The sequence below is a fragment of the Malus domestica genome, chromosome 14 (assembly GCF_042453785.1).
Source record: "Malus domestica chromosome 14, GDT2T_hap1".
NCBI lineage: Eukaryota > Viridiplantae > Streptophyta > Magnoliopsida > Rosales > Rosaceae > Malus > Malus domestica.
In genome coordinates this window covers 21,479,697-21,493,428 of record NC_091674.1, presented here as the reverse complement: position 1 = coordinate 21,493,428, position 13,732 = coordinate 21,479,697, and the positions used below count along the sequence as shown (strand labels likewise).

Genomic DNA, 13,732 nt, shown 5'->3' with positions numbered 1-13,732 from the left:
TTGGGCTGAAAAAGGGAAAGGGCAAGCCACCTGGGAAGTGAAAGCAGAAAGGAGGCAAGTTGATACATCGATAGAAGGAACTATCAAGTTGCCCGAAAAACCCAAAACAACCATAGTTAAAAGGCTGGTGTTGTGTAGCAAGTGCCAGTGTGAATGTGAGTTACAAGTACCATCATTAGGAGTTATTATTGATCAGGAGTTTATTAGAAGAAATGAGAAAGAAGAACAAGAAGCCCGCAGAAGCATCATGCAGGCAGCTGAGAAAGAGACTTCCAGGAATGTTTTCCAAGGGTTGGGAGGGGATTCTCAACCTAAGGGCTTATCAGAAGTGTTCAGAGATTACGAAGTCTCTGAAGAAGTAGAAGACAGAGAAGCTAAAATACCAAAATGGGTGGACATAAGACCTCCCCAGCCAAGTTATATAGGTGGAGATGTCAGGATAAAGGAGAGGATAATGAATCCAATCACGAACAAGAATCATACCCGACTCGAGCGAAAATGGAATGTAGTTAGAAAAGATGGAAAACCTGTGAAGGAGATGAGAGCTTCTATGATTAGGAGAGTTTAGAGGCAGCACAAAGCTCATATGAACTCACTCAAAGTCCCTACTACATCAGAAACCTCTGAAATGTGAAATTTGATAAAGTACCTCATGGGGGAAGAAATCAACTTTATTGGAGAAACAAAAAAGAGGCAGAAAGAGCTAATAGCAAGATTAAAGGGGAAGAAGATCATGTGGCACAAAACCCTCATCTAGGAAAGTACAGAATCTTAAGGAGAGCTCAAGAGGATATGGTGATGATGCCAACCCCAAGATGGAGCCCAGAACCAATATGCTTTGGGACTATCTCACCTGAGAGAGGGTTGCCCGCACCTTTGCTGGTTGATACTCTCTGTGAAAACCTGGAGCAAGTAAAAGACTTTGGTATAACCCAGGAAGAAAAGTTACCCGAGTTAATGATGCCAAAAGAAGCACAGGCTTGGTTATTTGATATCATGGACCATATTAGGGGCAAAAAAGAGGATGTGCCTGAACCTAGCAACTTCCATGTAAACATGACATATGTTCTATTTGCCATGTTTTACGCCGAGCCTGATCAACCTGCCACTATGAAGGGTGATTACTTGGCAACATAACCTATGATGGCACATGTTAGTGTTCAAGAAGTAGGAAAAAAGAAATCGTGCAGAACAGGTTTACCTGAACTTACAAAGAAAGAGCCCGAGAGAGTGTACTCAGACATAATGGTCTTTAGTTGCCTGAGTTTAGCCTTGGCTAACCATCTCAAACATATATATATATATATATATATATATATATATATATATATATATATATATATATATATATATATATATATAATTGTTCATCTGGAGGGAATACCCTTCAAGAAGGTTTTGATTGATGGTGGAGCTGTGGTCAATGTATTGCCATATAAGCAGATGAAAATAGTGTGTATAAGTGATGAGGATCTCATCCCCACGGATCTAACAGTTTCCAGTTTCTCTAGAACCATCACTAGAACTTATAGGATATTACCATTGGAGGTTGACTTGGGTTCTGAGCAAATCATGTTGGCCTTTTTTGTTATGGATAATACTTCCACTTAAGGAGCTTTGCTAGGCCGAGATTGGATTCATCAGAGTCTCTGTGTACCATCTACATTACACCAACAGATAGCAGTTTACCATGAGGAATGAGCCATGGGACCAAGGAGATGGTGGAGGCCGAGTCACGACCGTTCCTCCCCACAGCTAATGTTGTAGAAGCCAGCTTTTATAATCTTAGTATTGGGATTTTTCTGTGCTTAGTAGCTGATGAGAACAGCCGCCCAACCAAGGTGACGACCTAAAAACTGCTAGAACAAGGGTTGTCCCTCACAAAGGAGGAACGAGATAGACTCCATATTGTCCTAACTCCCTAACACCAGTAATGTCAGAACAAAGATGAAAGGACCAAGTAGTTGCAGTCAAGTCCTTAATCAAAAGACTACTGGTAAATAAGAGAGAAAGAAAGCAAGAAAGAGAAAGCTTGACCAAGGAACAAAAGGAAGAAACTTTAAGTAACTAGAACAGAGGTGAAGATAAGTTTTTTGGGAAGGAGTTGGGCTAGAAAACTTACCCGAGAATCCAGAGTTAGTTGAATTTTTATGTGCAGAACCTGACAAACCACCACCAGAAGTGCAAGACCCCATAAAAACCATTGATTTAGGGACTGGGGAGGATTCAAGGCCTATACAGATCAGTGACCTGTTAAAAGTGGAAGATCGGGCAAGAATTGTCAACCTTTTGCACAGTTCAAAGACTATTTTGCTTAGCATTACACTGAGATGCCAGGTTTAGATTCAACCTTAGTAGAACCCATAATGCCTGTTAAAAAGGGATATAAACCTGTAAAGCAAGCACCACAGATGATGTCAAAGGAGATTGAGGAGAAAGTCAAATAAGAAATTGAAAGGCTAATGAAGGCTGGATTTATTAGGCCTGCCAAATATGTTGAGTGGTTGACCAACATTGTACCTGTATTAAAAGCTATAACTAATGTAGTTAGGTGTTGTGTTGGCTATAGAAATATTAATGGGGCCACACCTAAAGATGAATACCCCATGCCTATGGCTAACCTATCCATAGATGTAATTGCATAATACAATGTTCTATCTTTTATGGATGAGAATGCTGGTTATAATCAGATAAAAATGGCCAAAGAAGAGATACATAAAGCAGCTTTTAGGTGCCTTGGACATGTCGGAGCCTATGAGTACTTAGTTATGCCATTCGGGCTCAAAAATGTTGGTGCAACGTATCAAAGAGCAATGAATGCCATTTTTCATGACTTGATCAGCTATAGCATGGACGTATACATCGATGACATCGTGGTGAAGTCTAAAACTGAAGAACAACACCTAGTTGACCTCAGACAAGCCTTAATGAGAATGAGGATCCATAAGTTGAAAATGAAATCCAAGAAATGTGCTTTTGGGGTAAGATCGGGCAACTTTTTGGGATTCCTCATTCACCAAAGAGGAGTGGAAGTTGACAAAAATAAAGTTCGAGCAATAATGGAATCACCTCCTCCTACTAACAAAGTACAACTACAGAGGCTACTAGGAAAAATCAACTTCTTGAGGAGATTCAAACCTTGTAAATTCAAAGAGAAGTGACTGCAAGAAGTTCAACCTTGCCAGACAAGGTGAAATCTTGCTCGAAGCTCTTTGTTTGTTTTCTAAATTGGTAGATCTATTACTTAATGTATTCTCTAGCATGTATTCAAGTTATTTTCACTTGTTTTTCTATTATAGGAGTCCCATTGGCATCTAGATCTGATTAGTTTAAGGGACATGTTTTCATTAAGAGCAATCTAGGACTAAAGTGACTTAAGGGGCTCTGGACTCCTTCCATTCGAACATACAAGACCATGAACTAAAAGTCATTGTTTACAAGGCAAGAAAAAGAACTTAATGTGGACTTAACCCATCAACGACAATCCTTTGATAACAAGAAGTTTGAAGTAACTTTGGAGTGCAAGTAATCAACTTAAAATACACTTGTTCTACATCTGCTATACTGAGATAGCAGTGGCACGCCTAACTCTTAGTTTTGATTATGAGCCTCAAGGCCTACACCTGAGGCCCCACAAAGGCACCTATCAGAACTAACTTTGTTCTCTGCTTGTAACATCTTAGCATGCTTCATTATTAGAGATCATCTTGGTAAGCCGGTGATTGATAGGGTTCAAAATTTGGGAGAGAACACCATCTTATAGTGGAGGCGATAGTGCTAAGATAGGCTTTAAAATGGGCCTAAAGTAAAAAACTAAGATCCCATTTGTATTATTATTATTTTATTATTATAAAAAACTGCTTCACTTTAAAGTTAAGAAATAAAAAAGTGTTTGGAAAAAATAAAATATCCTTCTTATTTTTAAAGAATGGTCTTCAAATAGTAGCTTTTAAAAGCAGTATATAGGTTATTTTTAAAAGTTGCTTTTATAAAAAGAAGACTTATAAAAAGCAGAGTTGACCTTTTAATGAATATTTTAATGAGTGATGTTATTCCCACCCCAATGTCATATCTTCCCACCCACCTTTTAATGAATTTTTTAATTACAAATTTGTCTATTTGAAAAAAGACTAATAAGGACATTAATTATCTTGTTTTGTTTAATTTAAAAAAAAAAAGGTTTGGCGTGGGAGATGATTTGTCTACCTTAAATCCTAACTCATATTTTCATCTCCTTTCATTCAGAGAAAGTAAAAAAAATATCAATGGACTTAGAAGATGACTTTTTCATTGAACAGGTGGAAGATGATACTTTTAAGGAAGAGGTAGAAGATTATGTTTCTATTGAAAATGTAGAAGAATAATTTGTATGTAGGCCATTTTAATTTATCCATCACATTTTTAAATTTATCATCATCAAATTCTTTTGAATTTGGATACCTCTGTCTTTCATTTGAATTTGCAGACCTTAGTTGTTTTCATTTACATATTATTTGTTATATTTTTTAAGAGACAGTTTTATAATTTCATATGCTTGTATATATTAAAGGTTATTTTGGGAATAATAGTGGGTAGGGAAATAGCATTTTAATTTTTTAACTTTTTAAAGTGGGTGAGATTATAATATGGGTGGGAAAATAAGACAATGGGGTGGATTTAGTAACTCTCATTTTAATTCATGTTATACCCTCATTAATTTAAAAAAAATGGTATTATTTATCCTTGTACATAAATTTTATCCTTAAAAAACAAAGCGACCACCGATGCCACCACGACCACTACCGCTGCTACTGCCCCCTCTACTGCAATTGTATTGTAACCCTACACCCCAACCACCACACCCCACTATTGGCACCACTATCATACCCTAACAAGTTAAAAAGGAAAGGTACTCTTAAATAAATATAAATAAAAATCTATTAAAGATCAACAGAAACTAAAGTGTGTTCCCTTTTTTGTGTTGTGTCATACAATTGTTGGTTTCGTCACTATTTTGGGCTTAATACTTTGGCTGTGTTATCCACACTTTACTTTTTTATTTTATTTTATTTTATAATAAATCGATATTTTTACATTATGAGGAGAGGGAGTTCAACTATGAATTGATCTAATAAAATGGAAAAGTAAAGATGTCTCACTTAATTATAAACTTACACCGACTTTGAGGTACAACAAGCACTACCAATGTAAAATAAAATCATTAGCTAAGGAAGCTAAATAATTTTTTTTAAAAAAAAAGGAAGCTAAACAAATGAAACTTATAAGTTTTAGTGTAATGCCTACACTTACCACCTAGTTATACCATCATTTGTATCATCTCTCTAAAGTTAAGGTCTGCCAACGCTTGTGTATTCCGTCTTTATTAAAGATATGGTACAACCAGATGGTAAAAGTAGTATTTTTGTAATTTTTAGGAGTACCATCCTTTCATAATACCATTTCTCAATGCCTCCTTACCAGTAAACCCATAAGGCAATCTTGCCACAACATCTTGAACCATCAACTCTTTCACGCTCCATATGCTTGCATGGTAAACTTGTAGCCCTAGGCCCTTGAGTGCATTCATCAACTTAGCATATGGGTAGTCTTGATCCGGACACTGAACACGTATAATGACGTCTGACCCAAAAATCTTCACATCCACTTCCACAGCCGCAGCTGCTGCCCTATCACTAATACTGTTATTATTACTATTGCTATTATTACTAATATTATAATACGAATAATGATGTTGGTCAACGATGGAGCTGGTGCTTTGGCTGGAGTGATGATCAAGATTGTTACTTGCATTATTGCCCGCTTTAGGTTTTTGTGTTTGTTCTTGGACTTTTGCCTCCAATTCCTCAACTTTTGATTTGAGTTGATTGATGTACAACACGGCATCGGCAAGCAAAGAGGACCTGTCCATTTTTGACACATTGGGAACAACTGACCGGAGGACATAGAATCGGTGGTTGAGCTTCTCCCTCCTCTGTCTCTCGGCCTCAACGTGGTTTAACAATTGTAATTCTCTACTTGCAGCTCCATGGTTTGATGATCTTCCTCTCTTTCTCAACCGATTCATGTTCTCCGTATTCTCCAATGTGAAGTTGCCAACGGAGTCAGAAGGTGTTTCCGGTGACGATTCTCCTAGATTGATAGGTGCAGCTTCGTTTATACTACCACCATGATCTAGTAAAAGAAGTATTGAACGTCAATGTTAAATTAGGTACATCGTTGAAATTATATACGTATACAAGCAGTGTACTGTGCATCATTGAAATTATAGTACTTCATTTTTTTATGCAGAATGCACAATTAAATATTTGGTGTACCACTAATAATTCTCAAAAGAATTTTTTGTTTTTTTTTTTTTTTTTGGCAACCAAAAGAAATTGTTTAGTGATAGGTACTGATCATTGACCTTGCCATTTTTAGAACTTGATCTATATTTGATAATATCCACAAATAACCAATCAAGTTCGAACATGTACAAATTAAGTACTATAATTTGGTATTTGGTAACATAGTTTTTGGTCCATACCTTGCCGAATCAATTCCTTTTGAGCTGCTGAAAAAAGTCCATTTTCTAGGATAGGAACAAGTACATTGCCATCCCGGGTGGTCTGCTGCTTTGAGAGCTTCTTCTTGTTGTTCATGTTGATGTTGCCGTCTGATCCGAACAGCGACTTTGATAAATGCACAAGACCCCAGTCTTCTTTGATAACATCCAAAGAGGCCAGTTCAAGTACCCCACAAGGAGTTGCAATGCAAACCAAAGTTTGGATTCCATGCATTCTTGCTTCTTTGACTCTCTCACACTCATAAAACTGAAAGTCGTGGTCACCTGCAAGCCAAACAAACCCACCAGAACCAAATGCCCTGCCGACAATATTTTTACTATTATTACCCTGGCCTGCAGAGAATGACTGGGTTAAAGAAACGGTATAAAAGTAAAACCACTCGGAGTCAGTGGCATCTTCATGATCCACGAGCCTCATGTCCAAATCCACCATGTCATCATGCAAAAGAGCTTCAACTTCCTGGTTAATCACCTTACTTCTCTCTCCATTACTGAACCCAAACTTGGGTTGGTAACTGTTGATCACTCCACTGCTTCTTTTCGATGCCAAGTGATCGTGAGTGTTCCAAAAATGGCCGCCGGCCCATGACAGGGAAACTTGGTCACTAATGCTGACTTTGGAGGCTTGCCAGAAAATGGAATACACCCACCACTCGGGCCTGTTCTGAACTATGAACTGTAGGCGCTGTTGAAATGTGGAGGAGGTTTCTTGGCAGAAAGTGGGTGGAGAACATGAGGATATGATTTCTTCCATAGTATTTGCCCTAATTTGGTTTTGCTACAGAACGGCACTTTATGAAACAAGAGAGAGGAGGGTGAGAAGCAGAGCAGTGGCAGAAGAAAGTGAAATCAATAAGAGAGCGAGGCTCTCAGACTCAGTGAGTGGTGTGACCTTGCAAATTGTGTTTTGGTTATGGGCCTAAATATAGGGTAACCAATCCCTGGGTTTATGCCTTGCACTTTTTGGACTTTAGGCTAATGGCGTCAAAATGTTATAAACACGGTTACATAATAGACTTTGTTTATTTAATTAGAGACAGAGGTTTTTTGTTTAATAGGTTTGGATTCCGTTGTAAGACCTTACTCACTCTCTCATCTTTTTAGTGTAAATATTATCGTTTGTATGAGATTTACAAGATAATATATTTAAATTTACAGCGGCATTTTAAAGTATGAATTTGATAATTGAATACACATTTTTTTTTATTTTAATATTGAAAAGGATATAAAGTAGGGAATCTTAGGCCATCTCCAACCGAAGGGTCCTGATCGGATCATATTTATATATATTTTTACTTCGAATTCACTCGTCTTTTCTTAGTTAGTTCCTTATATTTTTGAGCTATTTACGTTATTTTTGTGTTTATAGGATTTGTTATGCAAAGAAAATAAAAATAGAACAAGTGAAATTTTATGTAATAAATTCGTCAAAAGCAAATTTAAATTACAATATTGCCAGCCCATTGTGACGCTAAATGATAAACCAATATTTAAACTATATATTTCATCCTTTTATATTTCTTTTCTTGTCTTGTCTAATTTAGTTAAAGCTTTAAGTATTTATGATACTTTTAATTTATTGTGTTTGTAGGAGAAGAAAGTGGAAAGCACTGAGAAATTAAATAGAAGAAGTGGAGAGACAGCGTGAGCAATAGAGAAAAGCAGAAAACGTGAAAGGGATCCAAGAGAGAGAGCTGCTTTGCAGCTGGACGCGGAGAAGGAATCCAAGGAGTCAAAAGCAGAGAACAAGAGGAAAGAAAAAAAAAATAAAAAACTAAAGCTTTGCAGCTGGAAAAAAAAAGAATAAAATAATAAAATAAAGCTGCTGGGGCAGCGTGAAAAGGGACGGCAGCAAGAGGGGGGTGAGATAGAAGTAGGATTGGGGCAAAGGCAGACAAGCTGCCTTTGGGCAGCGTGGGGGGAAAAACAAGAAAAGGAGAAAAATAGGGCGGTCTTGGGGGGGAATTAAGGAAAAGGGGGCGCTGCCCTTTGGGCAGCTCGCAGAGAGCAGTGAGGGGAGAGAGGTCAGAAAACAGGCGCAGAAAAATAGAAATAGAGGAAGGCACGGGATTGGAAGGCAGGGCAGAGAGATAGAAGCTGCCTTTGGCAGCGTGGAAGAAGGCGTGGGGAGAGAGAGAGAGCACAGAAAACTGTGCGGAAAAAAAGAAAAAAAAAAGAAACAGAAGGTCAGACGGAAGAATAAGGTTAGAGAGAGGAATCGAAAGGGGAGAGAGATAGGAGAGACTGACGGAAGTCAGAGGGCAGGTCAGAGGCGCGGCAGCAGAGCAGAAGCAGTGCGCAGGGACAGACAGAACACTGAAGCACTCTCTCTTTCGGTTTAATTTTTCCAAACTTCTCTTTTATTTCTGTTTTTAATAATGTGTAATTAAATTTATGTTGGCTAGAGGTTAATTCGAAACCATGAATATATTTGTAATATGAATTGATTACCTTCGGTTGTGATTTCATAAGTTGTGATTTCAATTTACTTATCCGTTCGTATAAAAACTGATTTGTGTATGTTGGTTGAGAGTGCACGCTTAATTTACATGCATGAATTTGATGCTAGAATATAAGTGAATTTCACCTAATCGTTATGAACTTATTTTCACAAGTAGTAAAGGTTGCTAGTCACAATCACGTTAAGTAAATTCTTGGCAAGAGTATCATGCTTTTCATAGTTACGAATGCCTCGTCAATGCTTATAGTTTTCACAAAGTTTAATGATCTTTGATTGTATCTCTATTGTGCTTTTCACGTAGGGGACTTTTGAAGAATGTTTTGAATTGTTGTATGCGTTTTCCCGTCCAATTCAATAACTTAAGGAAAACTTGAAGATTAAAAAAGTGCTGTTCACGGTTAATCTGGAGTATTGAAATTCACAATTTATTAAAAGAACAACTGGAAATCATTTTGTATGCAAGTTTAACATGTGTGGAGAAGAACCCTCTAGCTAGTCCGTCATTTATCATTTTACCTTAATTTTATGTTTTTATCAATTCTGTAATTTAATTAAGTTTAATTTACTTTTCATCAAAACCAAACACCCATCCATTATTAAATTATATTATTTATTTAGTTTTCTTTATTGTTAGTCTTTTAATTTAATTTCTGTCCATTTCAGTTCCTAGTGTTTAATTTGATTGTTTTCATTATTTTGAGTCATTTTAAGTGTGTTTCGAGTTATTAGAGTTTTTAGCCTAGTTTTGTGTCCTTGAGTCTTATTTAATATTTTTAAATTAATTTAGAATAGATTAGCAATCCCTCCTAATCCCCGGCCTAGAACGATACCCTACTTACATCTATACTACAATTGTCAAAAAGAGGGTTTAATTTGTGTGTCAAGTAATTTTTCGCATCAGGTCCAGAGGGTCGAAAATAGCCCTAAAACCGTCTCCAACTGAGGGTTAGGCCAGAGGGCTCTGGAATCTGGGAGGGCCCCACAGAATTTCAAAGGGCCAAAGGGCCAAAAGGCTGGTTGCTTCCGGCCAGCCAGCCAGCCAGCCTCGGGCTGGCTATTTTTTTTTTATAGTTTCCCTATTGCTGTCGGTTATAACCGACAGCATTAAAGAAGGATTTTTTAATACTGTCGGTTGTAACCGACAGTAATAGGTATTCATAGGCAAATTTTTTTTTTATTTACTATTAGTGTCGGTTATAACCGACACTAATAGTTTGAATTTTTTTTTAATATAACGGCTAACTAGTCAGCTAGCCGTTGGGTTTCATTTGATTTTTTTTTTTTACATTTTTATTATTATTTTTTATTTACAAAATTTTTCATATAACTTCTATTTTTTCATTTAACTTCTATTTTTTCTTTTTTTTCCTATAACTTCTATTTCACAAAATTTATTTCATATTTTTTTTAAATTCCATTTTTTTCCTATAACTTCTATTTCATAAAAATTGTTTCATTTTTTTTTTAAATTCCATTTTATTTTCCTATAACTTCTATTTCACAAAACTTGTTTCATATTTTTTTTTCAATTCCATTTTTTTCTATAACTTATATTTCACAAAATTTGTTTCATATTTTTTTTAAATTCTATTTTTTTTCCTATAACTTCTTAAGCCATTGCATTTGACGTCATGCTGATGTCACTTAGCCGTTGGATTTGAATTTAAGTTGTAGTTTTTAAATAATAATTATATTTGGCCCCATGGGCATTTGGCCCTCGGTTGGAGACGGTTTTTTGTGAAAGGGCTAAAACGAGCTCTCTGGTCCTCTGGTCCTCTGGCCCTCGGTTGGAGACGGAGGCAAATATGGCCATGTACTGTTCATTAAAATATTAATACCTTGGAGAATCTTGGAGGGCCAGAGGGCTAAAACGAGCCATCTGGCAAGCCATCGGTTGGAGATGACCTTAATTAAACACTCATGTTACTGTTTACTTTTAACGTTAAAGATATTTTTACCTTGAAAAGTCACTCATTGTACTATTCACTTACACCTTTATTTTGTCATTTTCATTAAAATTAAAATTTTTAAGAACTTTTCGTCAATTTTCCTTATAAAGTATGAAAATGGCTTTATTGTCGGTGAATATAGAGTGGGATAGGATCTGTCACCACGTTCACGTGCTTAGCATCTGGCATGGCTTGATTTGAACTAACCTAATTCTCCTTTTCATATTCCGAGTCTCCTCATTCACCAAAAACTAAATCCGAGTTCCTCATCCTCACAATTCAGAAATCACGTGGACCACGTGGGACTAGGAATTATCATGAAAATTGGAAGAGCGGCTATTTTGAAAAAATTGTAGAAATTGTCCCCGAGTTATGACTCAATTGGAATAATGGCACTCAAAATAAAAATTCGTTATAAAGGTAATAGAGCGAAAGAGATTGTGATCTAGACAAGAAAATTTCAGAATGAAAGAGATGTATGTCGATAATGGCATTAAAATCGTGAATGGAGGAGGTAGCGAAGAACTGGTCGAATCTCCTGCGCTAGAACCATTAATTTGTTAATAGTTGTAGCCCATATCATTCATTATTAATTCTCAACAAATAAAATATCTCTGGCAGCATAATAATTATTCCCAATTAAATTGATTTTATATGTTCATGTTCATGGCCTCCCCCACCCCAGTTCAAGACCAGAACGTCAAGGAGTGTTGGGCTGGATTGAGATGGTTGAGAGCGAGAGAGAGGAGAGGGGAGGAGTCTTTTGGTGGCTGTAATATTTTTGGAAGATGGTGGCTGAAAATAGAAGGGAAAGAAGAGGCATAGGGTTTTTTTTTAATTTATGAAAGTTTTTTATTTTTCAAGTAATTAATTATAGGCGAACATACGACATTAAGGAATGATGTGAAAGAAAATTAAAATTTCAGGAGATGTTTGTTGTGAATAATATGTGGATGGCTCACATGAATAGTTTGTTACTATTTATGCACAGTATTTTCACTATTCATTTGTGGAAAATTTGTAAAGTGAATAGTGCTTTCTTTTGTTTATATATTTGAAGAAGAGAAGAAGAGGTGAGTGACTTACGGAAGAGGAAGAGAGAAGAGTGAGAGAGAGAGAGGAAAGAAGAGGAAGAGAGGAAGAAGAGGAAATGAGGGGGAGATTAAAGAGAGTTATCTTTGTACTCCTATTATTTCAAATTATAATGAAAGCACCGCTGCTGCCCCGAGGACGTACTCCAGTCACACTGACTGTAGAGGAACCTCGTAAATTTTGTGTCTTATTTCATTTATTCTACTGCACCCACCGTCGATTTTACAACACGTTATTAGCATGAAAAACTCTCATGTCAGTGGAAAGCACAACACCATAAATCCGGTGAAGCATTATCTACCTCTCACCTACGTCAGCTAAAATCTCACATAGTAGAGACGGCAAGCCAGACATGTCAAACAGGAAGATCATCTTGTCACAAAATTCCATCAACCTTTCTTTTATTACTTTTTCTTTTATCACTCTAACTATTGATGTGCTAATCCTTATCCCTGCTAGATCTGCAATGTGTTTTCTCTCTCGTGAACAAGAAAGATGGAGAGATCTTACAGACAAACAAAGGTGCAGCAAAACAAGCAAAGGTATGTCCATTTTCCGTCTCTCCCAACGCGCCAGAAGCGCCCCACTGAATTCCAGTGAGAATTGAAATTTACAACGACCTGTAGTCGTCATGAGATGAGAAAACTTGTACTTGACAATTGGTTTCCAGAGATCCAGAAGAATCTCATCAGACTTGGAAACCCAGATCGCGTCATTTTTTATGGATCTTGAGAACTCCCATGAATACTCGGTTGTCTGAGATGGTGATGGCAAAACTAACTCCACTTAAGCCTCCATCTCTTGTGCCTCTGTCAACCCCACTGTCATCTATGTCTCTGTAGGGAGGTTCTTGCTTTGCGATGTCATGTTCTCTAGGCCATGTAAGAACAACGCCAGTCTCTAGTAGCCATTTTGGATTAAATTGGTTTTGTGTGACCTCTATAACAACCCAGCTGGTCCTAGGTTTTGAGACTAGTAGAGACAGATAAAGAAAGAAAAAGGGGGAAGTTTATGGAATATGCATGGCACCATCTGAAAAAGGCAATAATGCACAACACCATTTGAAAAGGAAAGAAACAAAAGGTTTTGGTGCTTGGTGCATCTGCACCATTTGAATGAAAAATAATAATTAAAAATGGAGAAATGGGGGCCAAAGCTTTGGAAAGATGCGTTGCATCATGTGAAAGAAAACAAAAACAAAAAGCAAAGCAAAGTTTTTGAATGGTGCACGGCACCATGTGAAAAAATGAATAAGAAAATAATAATAATAAAAAAGGTAAAGGTTTTTGGATGGTGTTATACCATCTGAAAAGAAAGAAGAAAACATATATTTATTTATGTGAATGGTGTTGACTTAAAACACTTTCACAAACTCTATTTATTTAAAGCAATTTAGTTACAGTTTGCTTTAAAGCTTTGATATTTATGTGCATGATGTTGGTTTAAAACCCATGTCACAAGTTCTATTTACTTTAAAGCAATTTATTTATCATGGACGGTTTTACCGCCTACTGCTTTAAGTTTTGATTTATGTGAATGGTGCTAAATTAAAACCCTTGTCACAAGCTTTGTTTACTTAAATGCAATTTATTTACTATGGCTGGAATTACCGCATATTGCTTTAATTTATTTATTGTACTTATCTTTTGTTACTATGAGTATATACAG

The 13,732-nt window shown here is 36.6% G+C and overlaps 1 protein-coding gene across 1 annotated transcript; it reads right to left on the bottom strand.

The window, feature by feature from the left end:
* Positions 1-5,116: 5,116 nt before the first annotated feature.
* On the bottom strand, positions 5,117-7,457 carry LOC103405340 (transcription factor bHLH14-like). The gene is made up of 2 exons (XM_008344314.4): positions 6,524-7,457; positions 5,117-6,171 (listed from the first exon to the last, which is right to left on the bottom strand). Exons 1-2 carry the CDS (start codon positions 7,314-7,316, stop codon positions 5,411-5,413), a joined length of 1,554 nt encoding a protein of 517 aa, XP_008342536.3. The 5' UTR covers positions 7,317-7,457; the 3' UTR covers positions 5,117-5,410.
* Between the last annotated feature and the right edge of the window lie 6,275 nt (positions 7,458-13,732).